The sequence below is a fragment of the Carassius carassius genome, chromosome 32, assembly GCF_963082965.1.
Source record: "Carassius carassius chromosome 32, fCarCar2.1, whole genome shotgun sequence".
Classification (NCBI taxonomy): domain Eukaryota; kingdom Metazoa; phylum Chordata; class Actinopteri; order Cypriniformes; family Cyprinidae; genus Carassius; species Carassius carassius.
This window is the reverse complement of record NC_081786.1, coordinates 21,801,166-21,825,657: the sequence shown is the minus strand read 5'-3', so window position 1 is coordinate 21,825,657 and position 24,492 is coordinate 21,801,166. Positions and strand designations below refer to the sequence as shown.

At 38.7% G+C, this 24,492-nt stretch overlaps 2 protein-coding genes across 3 annotated transcripts; one reads left to right on the top strand and one right to left on the bottom strand.

Moving 5' to 3' along the window:
* The first annotated feature begins 336 nt into the window (after positions 1-336).
* Positions 337-14,253, top strand: coq6 (coenzyme Q6 monooxygenase). Of its 2 annotated transcripts, XM_059520764.1 has the most exons (13): positions 337-984; positions 1,233-1,441; positions 1,827-1,961; positions 5,478-5,536; positions 7,263-7,389; positions 8,684-8,814; positions 8,922-9,029; positions 9,168-9,230; positions 9,391-9,498; positions 11,650-11,852; positions 12,145-12,260; positions 12,990-13,156; positions 13,922-14,253. In XM_059520764.1, the coding sequence occupies exons 2-13, from the start codon at positions 1,234-1,236 to the stop codon at positions 13,949-13,951; spliced, it is 1,455 nt and encodes a 484-aa protein (XP_059376747.1). In that variant the 5' UTR covers positions 337-984; position 1,233; the 3' UTR covers positions 13,952-14,253. The 2 variants fall into 2 exon arrangements, with proteins under 2 accessions (XP_059376747.1, XP_059376746.1); XM_059520763.1 differs by lacking the exon at positions 337-984 and having other exon boundaries at positions 1,004-1,441.
* A 960-nt stretch (positions 14,254-15,213) lies between these two features.
* Positions 15,214-23,550, bottom strand: entpd5a (ectonucleoside triphosphate diphosphohydrolase 5a). Its single transcript, XM_059521093.1, has 14 exons — positions 22,862-23,550; positions 22,043-22,122; positions 21,459-21,602; positions 20,918-20,993; positions 20,319-20,354; positions 20,028-20,116; positions 19,857-19,936; positions 19,689-19,750; positions 19,502-19,603; positions 18,456-18,599; positions 18,290-18,346; positions 16,878-16,993; positions 15,412-16,682; positions 15,214-15,381 (listed from the first exon to the last, which is right to left on the bottom strand). The coding sequence occupies exons 1-13, from the start codon at positions 23,142-23,144 to the stop codon at positions 16,599-16,601; spliced, it is 1,353 nt and encodes a 450-aa protein (XP_059377076.1). The 5' UTR covers positions 23,145-23,550; the 3' UTR covers positions 15,214-15,381; positions 15,412-16,598.
* Between the last annotated feature and the right edge of the window lie 942 nt (positions 23,551-24,492).

Here is a 24,492-nt window from a genome sequence, read left to right as displayed (position 1 = left end):
AGTGTTTTGGAAATCTAATGTTACATGAAATATTTGTACTGAATTAAATATTGTTACTGGACTGACCGAACAACGTCCCATAGACAGCACTGATTCCCATGAATGTTTTGATATAATTATATATATATTTAAATAAATAAATAAATAAATAAATATATATATATATATATATATATATATATATATATATATATATATATATAAAAGAAAATAACATTGTTATCAAAATATTGATGTTGTCTTTTGTTGTTGTTTTGTCTGAACTGTGTTGAAAGTCGTCACCAGCGTAAATGTTGTTACTATGGCAACCCCAAACGCGCATAGTCACGCTGTTTTCGTTGTTCGCCTTCGCCAAAAGCGATTCGAAATTAATTAAATTAACAATAACAAAAGCAGATTTATCAGTGTTAAATCGATAAATACACTGGAACATATCAGACGTGTTTTCATCTGAACTCAAACTCTGGTCCTCCACATCCTCTACCGACATTAATGATTTTTTCTCACCATTGTCATCTTGATCCGTGGTGTGATCGGGCCCGCTATGAGGACATCAGTCAAACACTCATCCATTAACTCGGAGAGATCAAGACACACTCCATCTCCCAGGAACCGTTCAACCGGCGGATATCGTGATCTCTGCGGCAGTGACAGTCTCCACCCACCGGCGCCTGAGCACCAGCACCGAGTCCTCAGTTTACCACACTACGAGTTTATTCCAGGAACACTAGAAACAAAACAGCATCTATATCAATAAACACTGTGTGAAGCAACACAACACTGATACATGTTGCCTAGGTTCACGTTTAAAGAAACTAAACGCACTTGACTTCATCCTCCACGACGACAGATGGTGCTAAAATCAACATGCTTCCATCGCGCTACAACCTCTGAACAAGAGCTGAGAAGTAAAAGTGTTTTAAAAGACACAAGTTGTACGCTGCTGTCATTTTATACTACTGTGTATGACATACATTTCACCTGGTAAAGTAAAGACAAATTAAATGTTTTGGGAATGTCCATGATTCGTTGTCATAATTTCAGTGGCTTTTAAAATCCGGAAGGAGAGTAGCAAACAGAATTCTTACGTGTTCATCTTTCAACAACATGGCTGGATGATAGATAGATAGATACAACACCCGTTTTTGTCAATAACAGGACAAATATAACGAAGAGGGTTAGAATTATACTTTAAGGCTTGTTGGTCGTAACAACGTCTGTTTTCTCGTTAGAATGTTCACTTTTACGAAAGCTACACAAGCAGTGCTCGGAAAAGGACGGCAGTGTGCTGCACTGACGGCACTCAATGGAGCGCGAGCGCTGCGTCGAGGAGTCGCGTCCTCCGCGCGAGATGAGGAATCCAGCTCTTCTCAAAACGAGCCCTTTGACGTTATAATATCGGGAGGGGGAATGGTGGGCACCGCTATGGCGTGTTCTTTGGGTGAGTGAGTGTCCCTGACATGCACAGTGACCCAGCCTGCTCTTGCCCCTCATCTCCACTCTCCTACGTTGCATTCCCAGTTGTAATAAAGTCCTTCCCCTGACTTTTCTTCACCCTTGTTTTTTCACGCAAAGAGAGGTTATTATTTTGCTTGATGAAAGCGTTTCAGTTGGAGGTGAAGGGTGCAATTGCGGTTGTACAACAATGGGTGCTAAAGTAAGCAGCGTGCAATCAACGCACAGATTTTATGCAAACTTTTAATAAGTTCTTATTCAAAAGCATTGGTAAAACATGCAAAATGCCAGAAGGAACATCATAACAGTGATTTAGAAAGGGCAATGGGGAGAAAAGAAACCACACAACATTTAATCTGTACTTCTTTCAGGTCTAGATCCAAATTTGGCAGGGAAAAAGATTCTTCTGCTGGAAGCTGGTCACAAAAAAGAAATGGACAGGGTTCCAGAGACCTACAGTACAAGGGTCAGCTCCATCAGCCCAGGCTCAGCAACGCTTCTTAGTGGTACGGACTTTTTACATTTTCTTTCTCTGTGGTTCATATGACACTCACATGGTTCTATAAAGGAACACCCTACAAGCCATTTTATCTACCTTGGGTAGTTCCAAAATATAATCATAATTCTTAATTTATTCATCCATGTCTTCCAAAAATGGACAAAGAGCACCATTAAATACAAAATAGAATATAGTCTCTTAAAAACCAAGTTGAAGTTGTTAACCAAAACCTAACCAAAATAAAACTGAATAAAGGTAATGAAATGGATAACACTTTACAATAAGGTTCCATTTGTTAACTATATTTAATGCATTACCTAACATTAACTTCCAATGAGCAATGCATTAATAAAAATACAACTGTTCATTGTTAGTTAATGCTAGCTTAGGTCCATTAATATTAGGGCTGGGTACCGAACTTCGATGCCTTTATGGTATCGAACGAAATACTTCGATACTATGAGTATCGGAAAATTATTTATCTTTCGGTGCCAAATATCGGTTCCAAAAGCCAAGCGGGCGGGGTTTTTTTTTTTGCCAAGCGGCTGTGTCTGTGTGAGCTTGTAGCATACGTGCATGTAAGGACCTAAATTCGCCGTGATTGGCTGTCCACCACCACATGACGTGACAGGGAGGATTTCTGAAGATACTCGCAGTCACACAACAAAAGTGTCGGCAATACCCATAGACAGTAAAAGAAATGGACACAGCGACCCCATTGGAACTCAGTTGAGACAAGTGAAGCCCATTTTTAGCGATTTTTAGCACTTCCGTTTCTGACGCGCAGACTCAAATTAAGCTTGATGACGTCAGCAACCTGTCTGACAGATATAAATCTTCTAGTAGCTGTGCGTGCCACCTGCCATTGTTAATCTTGCAGAGATGGCGAGCTTGAGCGGGGAGTTCTTTGGCGTGAGTGAGCAGGAGTAAGTATTCTGATTAATTATTTTGTATAGTATTTTAAAATATAATGCTAGGGCTTGTATCTATGGACTTCTCTCTTGACGTCTTCACGATTGCCTGCGAGCTTCTCCTCCTGTCTGTACGGTAATTTCTCTACTGTGCGACAGAGAGTCGAGTGGTTATGATGCAATCGTTAGCCTATTTTTACAAAAACTGTTTCTACGGGGCCATAATGTAACATAGAAGGTAATGGAGCCCTTTATACATTGCCGTGTATCTTTAGAAATAAATAATGGACAAATGGAGTCTTTAAATGCCTCAGATGTAAAGTTATTCGCTGTCAAAGTGACGCCAAAATGAATGGGAGTCAATGGGATGCTAACGCAAGTGAAGTTCTGCTACAAGATGGCAGCACGCGGCCGACTTCAACTTCCGGTCGACTTCTTTCCCGCCTGGCCATACCACCAATTTAATGAAGCATTTGTTTGGATGAGTGTTTTGCCCTCCCTCCCTGTTTAGTTTGGTCTACTCCATTGCGTATCTTGAAACACGCCCCCTTTCACGTCGTCTAAAAAACAGAGAGAGACAGATTTATCCGGTACAGCTAATTTCTCTGAGCAGCAGGCCACTGTATACGTTCACTTAAAACATAACCGATTGTGTTTACGAGAATACATGCAGACATTTATTTTGATATAATTGTGTGTATGTGTTCATTCAGAAGTTACGATATGCGAAAGATGAATTCATTCTCTGTACGCCCATTGTCTGAAATGCTGCTTGCAGCGCGTGCTTTCAATGAGTGAGCGCAAGCTCCGAACGCGCGCAAATTATTTAAAACGCTTGAATCAGCAAGAAACAAGTGCAAACGATCAACTATGATCCGTTTCACCCCTTCAAGCGAGTGTACAACGCGAATCAAGTTAGGAATTTTACATCACTATTCACAACGATAGCCCATCGGATTGGAAAACACGGGACGTGGGGCTAACCATCATGAACTTGTATTACCGAGCCAAAGATTATCTATTATTGAACATCTCGAATGAATAAAGACTTCAAGTTCATCTGTTAAGCACATAAAGCTATCGTTTGAGTTTATAAACTTCTATTTCATGCATAATTCGTATGGATCTGCTAACTGAATGCAAAGTGTGAGTTCTAGAAGAATGTTTGTCTTGATGAGCATGTATCGCTCACTAGGAGTCGGCGAGTCGCTAAATGAACAGCTGCTGTTCTTTTTTTTTTTTCAACGGAGGATCAGTTGCCCTATTGGTTAAAATCCCCAAACTGTTTACTTAAATATTAAATTAATAAATGACATCAAAACAGGGGCGTTTGCGTTATGATGGGGTGGGCTGCTGTGGGCCAGAAAGTCCAGGGCCACTTTTTGGTCCCATTCCGCCCCTGAATGGCTCACCCCTATCCAAAAAGCACAACCAGTTGTATTAATAATGTTATCCTGAGTGTGAAGTGTTACCAAAATTTGTTTTAATTAAGGTGAAAAATAAAAGTTTTATGTTTAATGTATTTGTGTTGATGTTGAAATGGATTTTAAAACATATGGTATCGAAAAAAGTATTGTTAGGAATCGGTATCGAAACTGAGGTATCAAAATTGGCACCGGATCGAAAGATTTTGAACAATACCCAGCCCTAATTAATATTAACAGATACAACTTTTCATTTTATTAATCTATTAGTAAATGTTGGATTCAACATTAACTAAGATTAATAAATGCTTTTTCATTGTTCATGTGAACAAATTTAACCTTATTGTAAAATATAAATAACTCATGGAACTTTTGAATTGTTGCCTTGGCAGTTAACTAAAATTAATATGTTTGAGTTCAAGTTTTAAAATAACTAAAACTAAATATGAATTGAAAATTAATAAATCAATAAAATCACAAAAGTTCTTAAACTAAAAACTGAAGATCTAAAAGCATAATCATCATTACTATAATCATATCTACATAATAGTGTGGATTAATTCATTGGGGAACAGAATATATTGTTTTTATTGAAAACGTTCTCTTTTGTCCTTAATGACTTGCATTTTTTCATACACTATAAAACATTGATTAAAAGGACAGTTCCCTTAAGTCCTTGATAGCAGATCAAATTTCTTACCAGTATCTTTTAAAAGTCACAAATATCAAAATGAAGAACTACAGAAAGGTTTTGGCTAAAAAAACAAACAAACAAACAAACAACAGATTTTAGCTGGACAGTAGTAGTAGCCACCCTCCGTTGCCAGGCTACACAGTGTGTTATGTTGAACGAAACATATGCTTTTGATTGTGTCCACAGAATGCATGTTTGCATTATGGGCAATGTTGGGCATCATTTAGAACCAGTACTTTGGGTAATGTGGAGGCACAATCCAATCATAAGGTCTGTGGTGAGGATAAGTACATCTGTTCCATTCAAAGCTCTGAAACTGCACTCCTGTCATTAAAACTATTTACAGTATGATGTTTGTATATGTAAGATTCACCAGGAAGTGGGTCAGTAGGTAGCCTTCTCTCTTGCGCTTTGTACTTTTTCCGTTACTACATTTAGCTGTGGTTGTATATGATAAAGGGTAACCTTTTTAATTGTGTCCTATTGTGTTACAGGTCTTGGTGCTTGGGACCATATTGTAAATATGAGATGCAAGCCATATAATAAAATGCAGGTCAGTAAAACCAGTGTGTTGTGATGCAATGATTACTTGGGCGGTGCCATTATGCAATGATAGTTCCACGTTCTACTGAATGATAATCATATTCGCACACAATGTTACCTGCCACTTCATATAATGTCCATCAGAACACCCTACTAAGTATAGCACTTTACAATTAAATATGTAAATGGATTAATCAAGTATCACACCAAAAGAAACTTGCATCATTTAAAAGCAGCTAACCTCTAAATAAAACACATTATGTGTAACCAACACAGTTATTTACTATGACCTTACCTGCTTATTTTCCTCCTAGCAGGAAGCCACTCCATTAAAAACAGCTGTGTCGTGTTTTGCTCTTCGTTGTTTAACTCATCGCACTGTAAGCAGCCAACCATAAATCAATGCTACAGAACCACAGCCTCCGAATACAAAACATACATTAGAGATGCAGAACCTCAAACTCCGCATTGCAACCTGACAGTGAAGCTTGGTTTTGATTGCTGGCCACAGTTTATCTATTAGTCTTATTTAGCGGGATGACATAAAGCTAACCGTGTCTACTAATTACGAAGATTTATTTGAGATGCAGGGAGAGGATTTTGAAAGCTGTGGAGATCAGTTAAAGCCCCCTTCGTTCACTATGCTGTTTTGGGGTTTCTCCTGTAAGATGTGGATTTTTTTCACTGCCAGAATGAAATCCTGTGGTTTCTGGACAAACTAAGGGGTGTCATCAGTGTGCACTTTTTAGTGATATACCTCACTCATTATACTTTTCCTTTATCCTTTAAGAATATATATTTTTTTGTTGTTGTCTGTTTGTGAGTGCATTTATGTCCAAACAAGGATGAAACTGAGCTAGGTTCCCTCTTGCCCTCCAATTAAAATCAAGCGGTTGGAGGAAAGCGACTAAAGCGGGCTTGGGAAGTGCATTGTTTCCAGAAAAAAAAGTGTGGAGGTTCCCTAAAGTGTTATCAGCTAGATTTGTTTTCATCCTTTTTGGTATCTTTGTTACAGAAATGATCGCGTTAAAAGGGTCATTCTGGCAAGGGACGTTTTAATTTGGCAGCGACTGGATGTGCATAGCAACTCCAAAACTTATCAACAGCTGTGTTTTTCCTATGTGTAAAATCCTTATAATTGTGGGTTGGTCACGTTTTAAATCTACCACGTAACCATGTATCAAACATGGCAAAAACACTACTATTAGTGGTTTTAGCATGGCTGTAAAACAAGAAGGATAGAACAGTCCTTCTGAATCCATTTTACTCACGGATTTAGGTGTTTGCCAGTCACCTTAGTTACAAGTCATTTTAGTTTTTTAAATATAGCTGCATCCATCACCAAGACCTTTTGCATTTAAAACCCTCTGCATGTTTTATGAACTAAGTTGCAAGGCAACTTGGATGAAACAAACTTAGCTCGACAGTAATGTTCGCATATTTGTTATTTATTATTGGCTTAACTATAAATACAAGCATAAATCGCCACGAAGAATGGCATTTTACATTTCTGCTTCACCCCAATGCGTTTACAAAGTCAACCGTGCAACCTCAAAGGCTGTTGGTGGCTGATGTTTGGTTGGAGTGTCTGGCAAAACTCTTCGCTCAGTCAAACTGCTTTGATGTGTTCAAGTTCAATGAAGCACGTGCTCTTTTGGAAATCCATAAATAGCGCCTGAGCGGTCACATGAGGATAGAGTTGTAAACCACAGCAATAATTTGGTTCTTTGCTTTAGGTTTGGGATGCTTGTTCAGATGCCCTGATTACATTTGATAAGGAGAATCTGCAGGACGAGATGGCGTACATCGTTGAGAACGACATCATTGTGGCCGCCCTCACCAAACAGCTGCAGACTCTTTCTGGTAACGGATCCACATTTTGATGTTTCATCTGTATGGCTCAATTTATGTGTTTGTTTTATTAATCATTGCTTCGCACAGTGAACTTTTATCATTACATGATGAAATGTCCCTAATCGTTGCTTTTGCTGTGCTTTTTCCAAATGTTTTCCCCAGCACTATCGAGTACTGAGTGGTCTCCATGTTAATTAGTTTTAGGGATGGCTTGGCAAATGATGTCACCACAAGCCAATCCTTCCTGTCTTGGCAAAATGTTTATTTGTACTCGTACTCCTTTTGAACATCTTTCTTCTTCTGTTTTTTCGAAATCCTAAAGATTCCACTTCTTTGGACACATCCGTGTTTTTCCTGCTTTTTCGATCATCCAGCACATTACTTTTGGTGGGAGTCAAAAGCCCCACGAGAATTGCCACCCAGTTCTGACACGTGCAGTGGTCTATTGACCCATTTAAAAAAAACAAAAAACATTCCTTTCCAGCCGTAGCATCTCACTCGCTCTGAGTGCCTGAGCATGGACAGCATTTTACTGTAACATTTTGTTGTTGTAATTAACCAAACCGTTCCAAGGCTCTGCATTTGGCTTTTCCATGCCATGCTCTGTAAAATGGCTTATTTTTAAAAACAGGCCTTTTTTAAAATGCATCTTGCATTTAACAGATGTGCGGTAGCACGTGCATGTTCATGTGTTTCTGTCAAGTTGGTGCTTTTTAACAGTCTGCTATTTCTGCTGAAGTACTAGACAAAGCGTACATGCATCAGCAAGCTTTTTTTTTCCTGTTACTCTGCTCTCAAATCAGCAACAAGCCAATAGTTTTCACCCGTGCACAAGAACTAGTGTTCAATGTTGTGGACAAAATGATCTCAAAGTCCGAAATGTAGGCGTAATTCCGGATCTTTTCATGCGCTAGACCACCAGTGATTCTAAGGAAAGTGGATTTTCTGCTTCCTTTACTTTTGTTCTCTGTTGTGTGCGGGATATTGGCAGCTGGTCATAAGTATTGCTTGGTTTGCTTGTAGATAAACACCATTAGTCAGCCATGGGTGACTTGCCAAAGCCATTAAGAGAAATGTCAGTGCTAGTAGGCCTCAACCAGAGAAAGGAAAACAACTTTGTGTTTTATGAGGTGGTTTGATGGTCCTTCATTTTTTACTTTGTCATGGCCAAACCCTGTTTGTTTTTCTTGTTTTTTCCCATTTCTCAAGTGGAACCGAACGAGATTTAGACTAATGCTCCTTTTGTGTTTTATTTTAATGTGTAATGGTGTTTTGGTGTGATTATCATTCATGTCTAAACCAGACCATGTTGAAGTGCAGTACCGAACAAAAGTGGTGAAGTACACCTGGCCCCATCCTTACCATGTCTCTGAGGCCATCCCTTGGGTTCAAGTGACTCTAGCTAATGGAAAGACTCTCCACACCAAGCTGTTGGTTTGTAGAATTTATCCAGTTTGTCATTTGGTATTACAAACAGAACAGTGCATAACTGCATATGCAAAACCTTAACTTCTTAAAGCAGGTTTGATTGGCTCTTTCAGATTGGCGCTGATGGGCCAAACTCAATGGTGCGGAGAGAGGCTGGCATCCCAACAGTCAAATGGAATTACAATCAATCAGCAGTCGTCGCTGTTCTGCATTTGTCTGAGGTATGATGATCCTCCAGTTACAAGTTAAATCATCTGTTTCTAAACGCTTCTTGAATACTGTTATTTGCTCAGAAATGTCACATTGCAGAAGAAATATGATTGCATTGAATGCATTAACCTTGCAATATTGTTTTTCAGCCCACAGAAAACAACGTAGCCTGGCAGAGGTTCCTACCAACAGGACCCATTGCAATGCTTCCTGTGAGCTGACTATAAGAGTTTCTTTTACTTGTAAATGATGTCAGTTGTACTGTGATTTGTTTCATTGGCTCGTCGGGATATCGCTTAGTGGTTAGATGGAAAATGCTTGTGTTTGTAATGGCACTCAAGCCCAGACGTGGTGTATGTGTCTGCTGTGCAGTTGTCAGACACGGAGAGCTCGCTGGTCTGGTCCACCAGTCATCAGCATGCTGAAGAACTTCTACAGCTGGATGAAGAGAGCTTTGTAGATGCCATTAACTCTGCATTTGTGAGTAAACACTGACACTGTCGCCACATGTATGGTCCACCTTCCTAATCTGAACACCTTACAAGTTCTGTGCTATTACAGTATTGCAATAGTAAATTTTGGTACGTAGAATAACATAATAAAGAAGTGATTTTGGATTTAAATTAGGGCTGCACGATTAATCGAATGCGATTAATCACGATTGTCATGCACATTTTGTCAGTAAAGCCATTTCTGTGACTAATAGTAAATCTCCATCACCTGCTTTCAGGTGGAGCAGCATTTAGTACACATAGCCATAGTTCTCTGACAAGCTATGTAAAATCGTGTTCATAATCGCAGACAATATAATTGTAGGATTATGAAATTGTTTGCGATAATGACAGCTGTTTGTATATCTTCTCAGTGAATTACGGCTCTGTGTAGTAAATGCTGCTCCATCTGAGAGCACGTGAATATACCACATTTAATAACATGTTTTTACTCCAAATTCAATTAATAACATCAGTCGAGTGTTTGAAATAAGTCCTTCTTTGAGATGATGTGGCTTCTTAAACAGAATAATTAAGGCCCACAATATTTCATTGTATTCTAAGCAGTGGTAATGGCTTATGTCGATTAATGTCGATTAGCATTTCATTATAGACATACTTTATTATTATGATAAATTATAATAAGAAGAACTCCGATAAACCATATATTGCTGTAGTTGTGTGTTTATTAGTCACGTTGAATCGATGAAAGCAGATAAATCTTCTGTTTATTCAGCTGTAGCGTTTCCCTGATTTCTTCTTTGGGACATATTTGGATTTTCAGCACGAGAGCGCCCCCTAGCCTTTGGATGGAGATTTACTACTGATCACAAAACCGTTATTCACTGAAAGATATGCGTGACAATCGCAGTTTCTGCCTAATAGCGACTTATTGCCTTTGTGATTTAATTTCGATTAATTGTGCTGCCCTAATTTAAATGTCCTATCTGTGCTCTGCATTCTCTTCATTTCGGCTGAATGCCCTTAAACTGACCCTCACACCCTTTTTTTCTTGTTTGTGTTTCTGTCAAAAAAATAACAACTCCTCTTTTCCCAAGCAGGCTATTTTTACTGGCCTTACTGGTCACAGGCCTTTGCATCTGAGTCACACTTGCCATCAAAACTGGTTTGTTAATTAAGCCCAAGGTTTGCCAGTGTTGGTCATTACTCCACGGAATGTTTTTTCTACAGACCAAACTCAAATTTGTGGCCTGCTCAGAATTTTACTTTAATTAGGCATGCTTTTTGCATCTTTGCTGAATTACCTGTGTTTTAAGACTTTAGTGCTTTTATAGCACAAAAGGAAGAAGGTATAACTTGCCTCTAGATCTCAAGATAAAGATAGCATTCAGTTAATAAAAATCATGTCCATATTTACTCGCCTTCATGTCGTTCTAAACCCATATGACTTTATTTCTTCAAATTGTGGTGTTCCACTGAAGGATGTTTACGGAGCTCTTTCCCATTCAATAAAAAAGCAGCAGTGACCAGGGACTGTCATAATCCAAAAAGGAACAAAAAAGCACTATAAAAGTGACATTTGAAAAAGACCATGCTGTGCTCTTTTAAAAGTCCTCCAAAGCAGTGGTTCTCAGCCTTTTTTACTCGAAGGTGCCCCAATGTAAGGTATTACCTGTGGTTTTTTGTTTTCCTGTTTGTTTTTTATTAATAGAAACTGGGAGTGTTGATGTATGAATCAACCACAATTAATTTGTGATTCCTGAATTTTTTAAGAAACTGTATGCTATTGCAGGAGAAAAAAGAAATATATATAGAAAGAGAGAGAGAGAGAGCGAGAGAGAAAGAGTTCAGCTGGATATAAAATAATAAATATCAAAAAACAAGAATAATTTGGTTTCATTTTTTTTTTTTTTTTAGAATCATTTTTCAAACTTGCTTGCTTTAAAGCGCACTAGATGTATGGGCTTTTATGGGGTTTGCTTTTAGTCATTCTAGAAAAAAATGCTTCACAATTCATCCTTTTACATTTTAGATTTTGGAATGACATTAGCAGGAGCTCTCCACTCATCTTCCATCCAATTTAAGCTTAACAACTCTATTATGAATAGAGGTTCTTGCACACATCATTCTTTTGGTGCCATTGCCACTGTTGTTCACTTCTCCGTTTCACTCTCTCCAGTGGAGTAATGAGAACCATTCTGAGCTGGTGGAGACTGCCGGCTCTCTGTTTCGGGTGGCCCTTTCTGTCCTGATGCCTGACAGTGGCTCTGCACGTCAGCTTCCACCTAGCGTTGCAGGTATTGGCCCAAAGAGCCGGGTCATGTTCCCGTTAGGCATGGGCCATGCCACAGAATACATCCGCCACAGAGTTGCCATCATTGGGTATGTTTGCAAAGTTGAATGAAACGATTTTTGGTTTGAGAATTTGTTCGGAATTGAATTTTTTCCCCATAAGTGTAGAGCCATATGTATATATAAACGAGAAATCTCTCAATAGGTTTATAGTGCAGCTGTACTGTTTACAGTATGTGGTTGTCAGAGACCTATGTGACGATGTATTTCTAATTTTATATAGCATCCACAAGGAGGAAATTTCTGTAGGTTTGGCCGGTCAAGTTACATATGGGTCCTGACTAAAGGTTTCCTCTGTATTTTCTGATCTTTCCAATTTTAGAGATGCTGCACACAGAGTCCATCCTTTAGCAGGCCAAGGTGCCAATCTGGGCTTTGGCGATGTGGCCTATCTCACAAAAGTTCTTAGCCAAGCAGCATTTAATGGAAAAGACCTTGGTAAGTGTTCCAATATCAGCAGCAGTCAAGCTGAATGTATCATTCACTGGCTTTGTACTTGCATGACAGTTTCTAGAGATGTAGATCAAACATTTTCATTTAATAAGCATTAGATGAAGTATTGTAATTTGCATATCTAATTAGAAACTCATATATTATATAAGCTATATTGTGAAGAACTGCCTCGCGTTGAAGAAACGAAACGAGAAACAAAGGACTTGAAGGCTCTATGTACAGTCAGATCTTAGAGTATTTCATACCTGAAGTAGCATACTTTTGGTTCAGAAGAGCCCATTGGAGCTCTTTGTGGTTTTTCATAAGCTCTTTTCCATTTCCTTATATTGAGGGTGAACTTTAGTAATAAGAACTGGTTGTCCTGGAGCGGTATACAGTGTTTTTACTTGTCACTCCTGCCAAAAACTGCACATAAATTTCTTTGCAGCCACAAATGGTAATCTTATGAGGAAGTGTTGACTGATTCATATATGTATAATTAAGAGCAATAACTGATGATTTCCATATCCATTCATATTGCAGATTTTAGATTTTGGATGAAAATTACCAGAATTTTATGGGATAAAATTTTATTAACAGATTTCAATTCTAAAAGGTTTCATTTCTGTGCAGACAGCAAGTACCAAATGGATAACATAAAGGAAAACTTTTGTGCTGTAAAAAGAGAGTACTTCATAAGCTTTACTGTTTAACCATTGTTCCTTTGAACTCTAGGAGCCATGCAGCACTTGTTGGAGTTCGAGACTGAACGTCAGCGACACAATCTTCCTATGATGGCAGCCGTTGACCTCATGAAGAGACTGTACTCCACTAATGCCGCCCCTATGGTTCTATTGAGAACCTTCGGCCTGCAGGCTACCAACGCACTGCCTCCACTTAAAGTATGATCACATCTCTTATTCTTCCCACAATTCCTTCAAAATATCAGATTTATTTTTATTTCCTGCTCTTAAAGTATTGGACAATCTGTTCCCTTTCTCCATCGTATTCCATTATTTTGGACCTTGTTCTTTTCCTTAGCTCTGTGGCAGTCCACTCATGTTCTTGTTCATTTCTGTCATCTGTGGCTCTTTCTCTGCTCTGTTCTGCTTCCAGCTTCAGCCTTCTTTCACCTCTCCAACTTTTGCTTCCTCTTTCACTCTTCCTCTGACTTCTTCCCCTCTCTAACCCCATCCCCCCACCTTGTCCTCTGATTACATGCCTTTCTACTCTTATCCGTGCCTGTAATTTACATGGTCAGGAGCTACTACTATGGCTATGTTTAGCTCTAAATTTACTGTTACCGAAAGTGTGTGGGTGGAGTTTGAAGGGCTGTGCATGGTGGTGTTGGCCTGTGTTTTCACACTCCTTTTATTACAGGCCAGTCTTATGAAACGGCTTCATTACTTTACTAAGTGGTTCCAACCAGAGGGCCAGTAACTTGTCTTAAGCCTTGAGGGATATCTCCCACATTTGCTGTTTCTATTATAGATGTTACAGCCAGTTTATGTGTCTAAAATGTAATGTATGAAGGACTTGTGTCACCCTTCATGATTAAAAGTTGGAAGATGTGCATTTCTCAATTTAAAACTATAAATTGTGAATTATGACTATTGCATACCTGTAAGTCCCTTACCTCAAGTTATATTTTTTTCTTGTACCCACAGGAGCAGATCATGGCCTATGCCAGCAAGTAAAACACTAGCTGCATACTGGATGTTTGCTGGACCTCTAATGTTAGAAGATTTTGTTCCTGGAATGTATAAGTGTAAATTAATAAATTATATTTTATTCCTCTGAATTCGTAGGAAAACATTTTTATGCCATATTTTCCAATCACCCATATTAAGATGTAACTACTACTCTGCCGCCTTTACTAATAGAACGTAAATGTGCATGTGTACCAAACATTTTTACATTTCCAGAAAAACATCACATTTCATAAATCTATATATTGATTTATATTTCATAAATAATAAATCTATATGGTTGTAACTTCTTTCAGTTGTTATGATTTCCCAGACATTATTTTATGACCTAATGTATTCAGTTTTGTACAGGTATGGACTGGTTGTCGAAAGTTTTCCCTGTAGAAGTTGTGGAGTAGCTGTTAAAACTAAATTAGGTTTCTTAAGTCAAAGGTATAATAATACATATCTTTAATCACATAATTTGCGTTATGTTGGTGATCCACTACTGCCAGAAATTTGTAAGATAAAGATGTAGCCTACAACAGAACTGCAATGAGAATGAATTATTTGTAAGTGATGCAAAATGTATCTTTTAAATGTGAGTCCAGTGTCCTAAATCATAATTTACCAATGAAGACAAATTAAAGTCTACATTTAAGATCGCTCTAGCTATTCAAGCAAATTAACACATCTCATGAAAGTTCACACAGACGCACGTTTATTAGCATGCGGTTGCAGTTTTCATAATTTGGCGCGAATTTAATTCGCCCATCTGTAAATAATGGGAGATAAACGACTTGACAGTAAAATGGTTGCTATTACTTCCCAGTTGGATCAACAAGGAAATCTATTCGTCTCATTCTGAGTAGGTAAGCAAGCAATAGTCGTCTATAATGTTTGCTATATGTAGCTACTTGTATACATAGTTTCTTTTTTTAGTTATAGGCCACTACCATTAATGTTACGTCAGCCTGATTCTACACTGTTTGAGAGAAAAATACCTGTAACGTTCAAGAATAGATCTACTTGATGGCTCAAGAGAGGTGTGTAGGCTAGGTGTATTTCATCTTTAAAATCCCTTTTAAATAAGCTATCAAACAACATCTTGTTCTCGTATATTTTTATTCATGTACAATAGGTTGTCACTTCATACACAACATTGAATTGGAAAGCATATTTATAGCATTTGCTGTCGAGAATACCTCTAAAAATGGCAAAGCAGTAAATTATTTCATGTCATAAATTGAACAACGAAAAAAAAACAGTACATTACTGAAGTGTATAGCCTATACAGACATAGTAAAATACATGAAAAGGTATACTTGAATTAACGAGATGCAACAACTGCACACTGCATATTTAGCAAGTATTCATGTAATAAATATTTGTACAATAGTCACAAAACACACTTAACATGATACTGCCAAAAAATGGTCCTAAATCGGTCAGCAATATGCACCTGTCACAAAATGTAACCTTGTTCTGCCCAGTTACACCTGAGCATCTCTGCATACACAAAGCAGTAACATTTCAATGCTGTTCTACATAATGACCGACTAAAATGACTTCGAGCCATTCACAATAACTAACCCAAGTTTAAAGACATACATGAGGTTCAAGGTACTCTAAACTCATGTTGGCATAAAAATAACTCAATTTTTAATACAGTAACATAATGTCTACTTTAATAACCAGTAGTCATTTGAGTAATATTTTATCCAAGTATTGAGCCATTTATAAATTAGCATTTACATACCTTTTTTTAGTTAGATAATGGCTGCAATGCAAGTGTATTCAACTGCATGCCATTCAGTGTTAAAAAACATATCTGGTTAGAACTTGGGTAAAAAAATATACACTATAGAATTTCTTCAAGAGTGATATGCTTCTAAAATGTTCCAACTCAGCTCTTCAACTCTGCTTCTTAACATACAAACAGATAAGCATAAATACATGCATAACTCATTAATACGTAAAACAGCACTCATGTGCTCGAGTAAAGTGACTGTACATGTATGATTTGTCCTTATCTCTACCTGCCCAATCAACCCCAGGGTAAATTGCTAATCCCAAACATATGCAGATGGCTGTAGCTGAACCATCTACTCTGTAAAGTGTTATGTGCTAGATAGGGGCACTAAACAGAAATTTCAGTATAATTTACCACAACCTAAAACAGCACTACACTACTTTGCAAGCACTAAGTTACTTCAGAGGAAGCGACAGAAACTACATTAATAAACACAATGTTTTTACATGTATCCCACAGCACAATATCCTGCACAACAGCATGAATCAGGAGCTTTAAATGGGTTCATTATACACTGGAACTTTGAAAATTGCCAAGTTAGACAGACAGACAGACAGTGTCTCAGGTGAGACGGCAACTGAAAAACATGTAAACATACAGTAGAAATAGCAGGCTGGCCTGGCCATCTTTACAAAAATATAGTGATTTCTTTGTGAACAGTTCTGTAATGTTTTAACTGATGAGAGTGGGGAGCGTTGTGATATAGGGCTGCAGTGCAGGGCAGGTCTGAAACTCAATTAAAGAGTTATGGTGGAGGACAAAGAGGGGCTGCTTCAGCAGGTGAGCACCTGCTTGACCCCTGTGCTCCCCCTCATGCTGGTGTCCACTGCAAGACTGCAGGCTTTAATGAATGTTGAGCTTGTGGAAATGATCGAAGATGGCGCCAAGTGCCCAGCTTGTCTCCACATTATTCACCTTTTTAGTAAGCTTTTAAAAGAAGAAGATCATTAATCCATTATGCTGTTGCCTAATCTGTGGTACTTCATCTGACAAGGAATGTCTTGGCAATTTGTTTTAACACTGAGCTAGTAAATAGGTTTGATACCAATATTAGATCCTCCCCATACAGTTTCAAATTTTTTTAATTTGTTTAAAAAAAATGTTTTAATATTTTCCACTCACCTGCAGAACAGTGCTGTCCTTGAACCCAAATCCCTCTTTCAATAGGCATGTGATATAGGTCATGTCCATGCACAAAAAGGGGCTGATCGGACGATATTTAGTCATCTTGTTGCACACTTGTTCAAGAAAAAGCAAAGAACAGTAATTAGCTGTGCTTGCTATGGGAAGCTTTTTACTATTGCTTATACTTAAAGTTAGAGATTTAAACGAACCATTGAGCCTTAGTATTAAACCTTGACGCATTTCTCATCCCACATAATCTGTGCTACAGACATGAGTTATCCTTCAAATTGGGTGGCTTGTTGAGGAAAGTGGTGGCAAATAACTAGCAACCACCCAGAACACCCTAGCACTAAGAATGGCTTTGAAAGTTTTGCAACCACATAGCAATGCTTATGGCGAAGAGTTTTGCACGGACAAGCACCAATCACATTTCCTTCAGAATATTTAAATATTTTGTAACTCTGTGAGTACAGAATTGGGCAATAAAAATCCATGACAAGATTAAAAGACTAAAAGATTCCTATGTTGCTCAAGAGATGATAAGCATAGTGTACACACTATCCAGTGAGTCCCAGACTGTTGATTTTCAGGCTACAGTGTGTCAGAGTCTGGGGAAAATCAGGTAAGACACTGAGGCACCAGTACTGTGTTTGCTACAACCGTCTGGCACATCTTTGTGAAACAGGTCTACCCAATGTTTAGTTTTTTTTTTCTCCTGCTAACACTATGATTTGTACGAGTTTGAGACGATGAGGAAAGTGGTAATGAATAATTTCATACCCTAGGTCGTACACAAGTGCTGATCGTGCTCCAAATGACGAGAGATACCAAGTGTTCCCGCAAAACGTGAGACATTAAGTCCTGCCTGCCTCCAGTTAGATATTGGGCATAAGGTGTTGTCTCACGGTCAGGGAGGAGGTGGGTATCCACAGGGCTGCTGCCACTGGAACAACCGATGTGCCAAATGTGGTTCATCGAAACCATGCGACAGTGTCAGCGTACAAATAACAGCCTTAAATAATGTGCCAACTCATTCCCCCTAGTGATAAATCATCTCTACGGATATTTAGTGGTGGGCACAATCTACCAAAATTCCATGAATCAATTTCAAATCTCAAACTGACATATGAATCACATTCTGTTCAAGAACTCTAGTAAGGGCATGGAAAAGCTGAGATAGTGGGTCGGAGAGTTTCAAAAAAAGGTGAACACACGCAAGCAGAAGTATTTATGTGGGAAAGATGCAACCTATGTTTATGTGGTGGCAGAGCTATCATTTTGTGAAGCCAGTGTGATTGTCGAGAACCTCAAATGCAAACAAGCACCGAGGGTTTATGTTTGTGCAATGTGTGCAGCAGGACTTTGACCTGAGTGTTCTTTGGAGAATAGGAGAACATCCAAAGTCTTACCTTCTTTGGCTCTCTTTTTAAAATCCCTGACTTCCACTGTACCGCCACGGGACCCTTCTAAATGATTGAGAAAATACGTTTTGTTCAGCATAACTTTTAAAGAATCATTAATAATTTGTAGATATTCCATAGCATTGACCCTTATCTCTAATGTAGACCTTCTTACCAATGAGACCAGACTCCACAGCTCTGTCATAGTAATAGGAGAAGGCAAAGAAGATGCTGCTTCCCTTGACTTCAAAGGGCTGGTGCACAATCCCTTTCACCACCCGCATTACCTCTTGGTAGCACAACTTGTACCCTGCAAAACCTTGAAATAAAGGACCAGATGTATTTACTTTATTAATGTCTATTAAAGTTTTTTTTCAGATAGTAAATAAAGTCTGGTGGTCCACTTAATCCCTGTTTAGATAGGAGCAGTCAGTCTGACCGACATGTGAAGCAACCAATCACAAATAGTTTTTTTTATGCTGTGCTTGGGTATATTTGCTCAGCAGTGTCCATCCCATATATACCCAGTACCTGGTAAACTCAATTTAGCCTCCAGTAGGACACCCAGAATCCTTGTATAAACAGACATTAAGGATTCTGTGGGCGGTCCAACCTTACCTTAATCCGGTGCTTGATATCTGAGGTATCTTGAATGGAGAGTAGCTCCTTACAACATAATGCGGTGAGTTTGAGGGTTTGCCACAAACTCTTCAGGGAGAGGTTTCCTCACAGGAAGCTCCAAATAGGCAGCTTTCATATGACCTGGAGCTAACTGACTGGTCAGGTCTACCAGTTGGAAACCATATGGACTGCTTAACAAGGCCTATCATAGCTGGTAATTCTGCACCACAACACTGCTACAGGGAGAAAAGGCTTGGCTAAATCTCAAGCATGTGATCTTTTTTACATGTCTGTGGTTAGAGAGTGTTGATTCATTTGATGAGTGAACTGAGTGAACTTGACTATTTAAATAGGCAGAAAAAGACCCTGAGCAGATTTTAGTTTCATTCTGACTATAAATGGAAGCTTGAAGTTAATCTGAATGTGACATTTTTGCATGAAACAGTACATTAATCAAAGCAAAAATGTAGTAACTAAATGAGAATTGACCATTGTACTGAGATGTAACCACTGAGAATTGAAATTGTAATTGCAACTGCATGCAAACATAAACAAATAATAATAATAATTCTGACTTTTTTATGGACTGAGGTCACTCACCATCTGGAATTCCACTGACTTTGTAGGTGAGTCCGCCAAAGCTCCAGTCTTCTCTGAATTTTTTGGGTAAACAAGAACTTCTGAAAACTTTCCAGTCAAGACCTGAAGGTCGAGTATTGTGAGAAATGAATAATCATCCATTATGAAACAAATTTAGAAAATATAAAATAATTTTATTTATAATTACCATCAGCACCAAGAGCGCCAAGAGTTGCCAGTCGTGCAGCAATAAGTCCATTTCCGAGATAACTGCAAATGGAAAAATCATAAAAATGAATTTTTCCATGGATGACATATTGTTTTTCTTTGTCTGGAAAGGGACAAAATAGCTGTTTGTATCGCCAAGCTATCTGACCTGTGAGTATACAGCTCAAAAGTGCTGTTGAACATGTTGATTTTGGCAATGTAGTCTGAAGGAGCAGTCAGCACAGTTTTCTGAGAAAGAGAGGAGAATAGTGTCAATCTAAAAAACAACTGAAAATTCTAAGTAGTATATGTCGGCTGTGGTTTTGTCTTATCATTATACCTTTAACCGAGGAAGGAAAGTAATCTGAGTTGAACCCCCACCCAAATCCAGGATCCCAACCGTTTTCCTTGTTTTAGCATACAGATGACCTGCAGTGCAAAGGTTTAGCAAACTTGTTTAATATCGGGTATTCCAATCCATGAATAGCATGTAAAAGTATATATTTTAGGGCAATATAGAATATATTTAGGGCTAGCTGTAAGAGTTCATGTTGGGAGCTGAGTCATGGTCTACTCTTAGGCTACTCTTAAACTGAATACTTTAATAACTTATAATATTGTATGACTGTACCTGTGAGGAAGTTTACTGTAACCCATGCCAAGATCCCTGTAAGAGAGAAAATCCATGCAGTTGAGATGCAGAATTTGAACACTTAATTATTTAGTCTCAGCTCTAAATAACATGGTAAACACCGATCACTATTAGACAATATTTGACATTTGAACCTTGCTATAACTCTTAACAAGTAGTTTTGATATATTCAATAGTATGGCATTGAGATGTAGGCTAATGTATCCATTGAAATTATACATCTGTACATCTACACTGGGGCCATCAGGGACCAGCCCAGGTAATTAAACATGCCTGAGATGTGAAATTAGTCACACCTCATAAAACCACAAGACAAGTACATGAATGTCTGAGTTTTCATGAAACCTAATTTCAACTGAAATTAAAAAATGTGGAGGATTATTTTATATTGAGCGTGGGAGGCTTCCAGACAAAGTTTAATCCAGACAGCTATATTAAACACTCAGGTCACTCTCACAATAACAGACACAGGAAAGCTGGGGTAAAAAGGATGTTTCAAAGTATGTGCATTGTGATGCAGGTTTAATTTACATTTGTGCTTCAGCATGGATGTGTTAAACAGAGAAAGGTTATAGTACCCTCATTGGTGCCATTCATGATGGTGACACTGTTGTTTGGTACCAAGAAAGGAGAATCATCAAAAATTTCTTTGACCTGTGGACACAAACCAGAAATTACATATATTAACCATTGTGTGCATTTTCAGCTCTACAATATAAAGAAATCTAAGAGTTCATGACTCATGTGTTGCTCTGTAATGTACACCGTATAAAGAAAGAAACCATTTGGTTGTTACAACATAAAAATTCAAGCCAGCTCTTTTCATCTGGAGTCGACGGGAAGTTCACTGAATCAATCTTGGGTAAAATTTGTCTGAAACTGGGCAAGCATGAAACCACAAGTGCGGCTGGTGTGGTGGCGTTGAATACGATAATTCAAAATGCATTTGGGTCCATTCAATTCCAGACAGCCTCAGAACAGCTGCTTTTGCACATTATTGGTTTCTCTTCTCTTACTTTTCCTGTCTTTCTTTCTCTCCATCTTGCACACAACGTGGTTTATTCCTTTGGGATGGTTGGTTTCTCTACTAAACTGTCTGTGAAGAAGAGAAAGCCTTACCTCATCCAAAAGAGCTTTGGCTTTTTCTTGAGGCAGCAAGCGCAAGCCAGCAGTGGCTTTCAGAACCACAGGTGTCTGTATCCATTGCTCTTTGGGAATGGTCTTCTTTGCGACCTTCAACAGCTGCCTAATGGTTTCTCCACCCTAGAAAATGAAAAAACATGTTATTATAAGTATTCCAAAATTCCTCAAAGTGGGCTAAAAATCCATTCTAGTCCTGTCCTTTGACAATACCATGATCTATAATGAGGTTAATTGTCAACTTTTTTGGCTACAAGCAAAAAGGTGTTTCAATACCCAGAGAATTTTAATGTACCATAAATATACTGGCATAAAGCGAACTGTTTTTACTAGAATATCTGCAAATGTCACAAACTCAAGAATAACTGCTCCATCAAGAATTCAAATTCCATTTTGCTGAATAAAGACTTTTAGGTGTTTTTGATGTCATTTTTGGTGGAAATGTTAAAAAAGGCTTTTTTCATCTGCACTGTGCAGAGGAGACTGGAAAATGTCAAAGCTATTAAAATGTAATAGAAAGCAACACATTCCCTGATGTTGTCATAAGTAAGTTAGTGGCTTACCACTTCGGGCATATCCGCATACGCTGACAGTCCAGGCTTCACGGCATGGTACATCTCATTGTCAAGCACTGGAAGCTCAACTGTGGGACACAGAGACAGAGAGAAAAGTCAGAGTGGACAATTGAAGATGTCTGCTATTAGAAGGTGCACATTAGCAATGGACTGTGGGCAACTCGACTCCATCTCCTAAGGTTTTTGTGCATGAGCAGAGACTTTTGGTTATTGTATGTTTACCACAAATGGCGACCACCAAGATTTTTCCAGACAGGAAAATTAAGAGTTTCTCAAGGCTCAGAGTTTACCTCATCAGGAGTGATGCCATGTCTCCATTTGATGGGTATTTTGTGGAACCGATTATTGCATTATCAGCTGAAACCTCAGCTGAAACCCATGGTCTTTATCTTATTGCTCAGGGCTGCAATTTATTAAATGAAACTGCAGCCGCTTATTACCCAACTTTCTCCATCCTTCTTTCCTCTTCCCACCCCTGTGTTTTTGTTTGCTTTCTCACCATGCAGCAAATGAACCACGGCAAACACAGAGGTGCTATGACCCACAGGCTCCTGAGACAGATGCAGCGAGAAAGCGATCAAGAGAGAGAGAGAGATGAAGTGGGCAGCCGTTCACAGAGTCTGCAAGGCGGGACTCTTCAAGATCATTCTGAGTTCATGGTGTAAGCTACACTGAAGCATGGATGTGAGTCAGGACCATCAGTCAAACAGTAGTCAAATTCTAGCTACAAGAGGAGCAAGTAAGTAATCTGGGGAACTCCAGAGCTAATTTAATCTGCAAAAACAGGAATATGGAGAAAGGACTTACCTGGGTCTTTTTGAATGAACTTGTAAATATGGATACGGGTGCCGGTGCTGCCTGCATCAAACATGATCCCATAAAAGGTGTGACTGAAGTTGACTGGACGAGGGGCCACTGCTTCCGTCACCACAGGTACCTCTGGAGGGAGCTGATTGTCCATGTTGGCATGGTGATTGAGCGCACGGTAGCGGTTGTACATATGGTGGTTGTAATATGTTGCCTCTGCCAGGAAGTACCCGGCAAAAAGCCACATGGACACCACCATCAAGAGAAACATCTGCTGAGACATGGTTTCTTTCTCCCACGCCGACACTGCAAACAGCTGAAGGCTTGACAGGCGGTTTCTTGAAAAAGATTTTTTATGGAGGAGGATGTGTTTGCAGTTTTTGCCCGGTCTTGTTGAGAGAGAGTCTTGAGGGGGTACAGATGCAGCAAAGGTCTACAGAAAAGATGAAAAAGAGAAGAAAGAGAAGATGGATAGAGCCAGAAGGAGAGGGTGAACACAGAGACACACGGGACTGGTCGGTCATCTGTTTACAGTATATAAAGACATAAGTGCTTGGCAGGGGGCCATGCCAAACAACGGCATCCACCAATCCTGAGCCTCGTCATTGCAAGCCTTTCTGAAATCCATCCTCCACCATCCCCTCCCCTTGCTTATAAAAATGGACATGGAATACCTGCTAAAGGGTGCTGTTTCTTCCTCGTCAATTATACGTAAGGCGTTCAAATTGGCATTACCCTCTCATACCCTTCCCTTGCTTATAAAAATGGACATGGAATACCTGCTAAAGAGTGCGGTTTCTTCCTCGTCAAATATACGTAAGGCGTTCAAATTGGCATTACCCTCTCATACCCTCCCCCATCATCTGAAGTGGTTTAGATGCAGCTAAAATGTCTTCAGAAGAACAAAAGAGAATATATATTAAGACTTCAAAACCAGCTGGATTGCTAGGAGTAAATGCATTGGTTTAAAAATACATTTTATGGGTGTACTTAATTAAAACTTACAGCTTTACTTACGGCCAGTCTTGTTACTTCACCACTTTTTCTTTCTCCTAACAAGCATTAAAACCTACTCATGCAAGCTTCCAATTGCTGCAAGCCAGCTTCCTTTCCAATAGTAGTTATTTCATGAACTAGCTCCTAAAGAATCTTAAATGGCTATTTAACTGGCATCTTGAGATTCTGTGTTACATGCAATTAATTTGAGTTATTTCTCTCGTAACTTCTAAAATAGGGCTTTTCCCTCCTTTGTTCACTTTAAAAGAGGTGTAGACATTATCTAATTTATTGTAGGAGTTTGTGGCAAGGATATAAAATTACATTATTATCATTAAACTTCAGAGCTCAAATGCAGGGTAGACAATTGATTTCTTGTGTTGTTTTCACATCAGTTGCCAGGTATTTTGGCACAGCAGATGGTAAACTTCAGTGTCTGTGTACTTTCAGTGACCGCAGAGTAGTGGAAGATCCTGTACCCAGGACACATACGGTCAAACATTAGAATCAAAACAATTCACCTTTTTTGAGGTAAATGGCTACATTTAATAATATATATTTATATTTAAAGTTACTCTAAAATATAGGATTTGTAAATGCAAAATGTTTAGTAAGTTCCTTATAAAAATGTTATG

Excerpts from the sequence above, each read along its gene's own strand:
- coq6 (XM_059520764.1), top strand. The coding sequence starts at position 1,234 with ATGTTCACTTTTACGAAAGCTACACAAGCAGTGCTCGGAAAAGGACGG. Across the intron at positions 9,231-9,390 it reads GACCCATTGCAATGCTTCCT|TTGTCAGACACGGAGAGCTC; the intron begins GTGAGCTGACTA and ends TCTGCTGTGCAG. Across the intron at positions 13,157-13,921 it reads ACGCACTGCCTCCACTTAAA|GAGCAGATCATGGCCTATGC; the intron begins GTATGATCACAT and ends TTGTACCCACAG.
- entpd5a (XM_059521093.1), bottom strand. The coding sequence starts at position 23,144 with ATGTCTCAGCAGATGTTTCTCTTGATGGTGGTGTCCATGTGGCTTTTT. Across the intron at positions 18,347-18,455 it reads TGTGGAGTCTGGTCTCATTG|AAGGGTCCCGTGGCGGTACA; the intron begins GTAAGAAGGTCT and ends TCAATCATTTAG. Across the intron at positions 16,994-18,289 it reads TAAAAAGAGAGCCAAAGAAG|TGTGCAACAAGATGACTAAA; the intron begins GTAAGACTTTGG and ends TTCTTGAACAAG.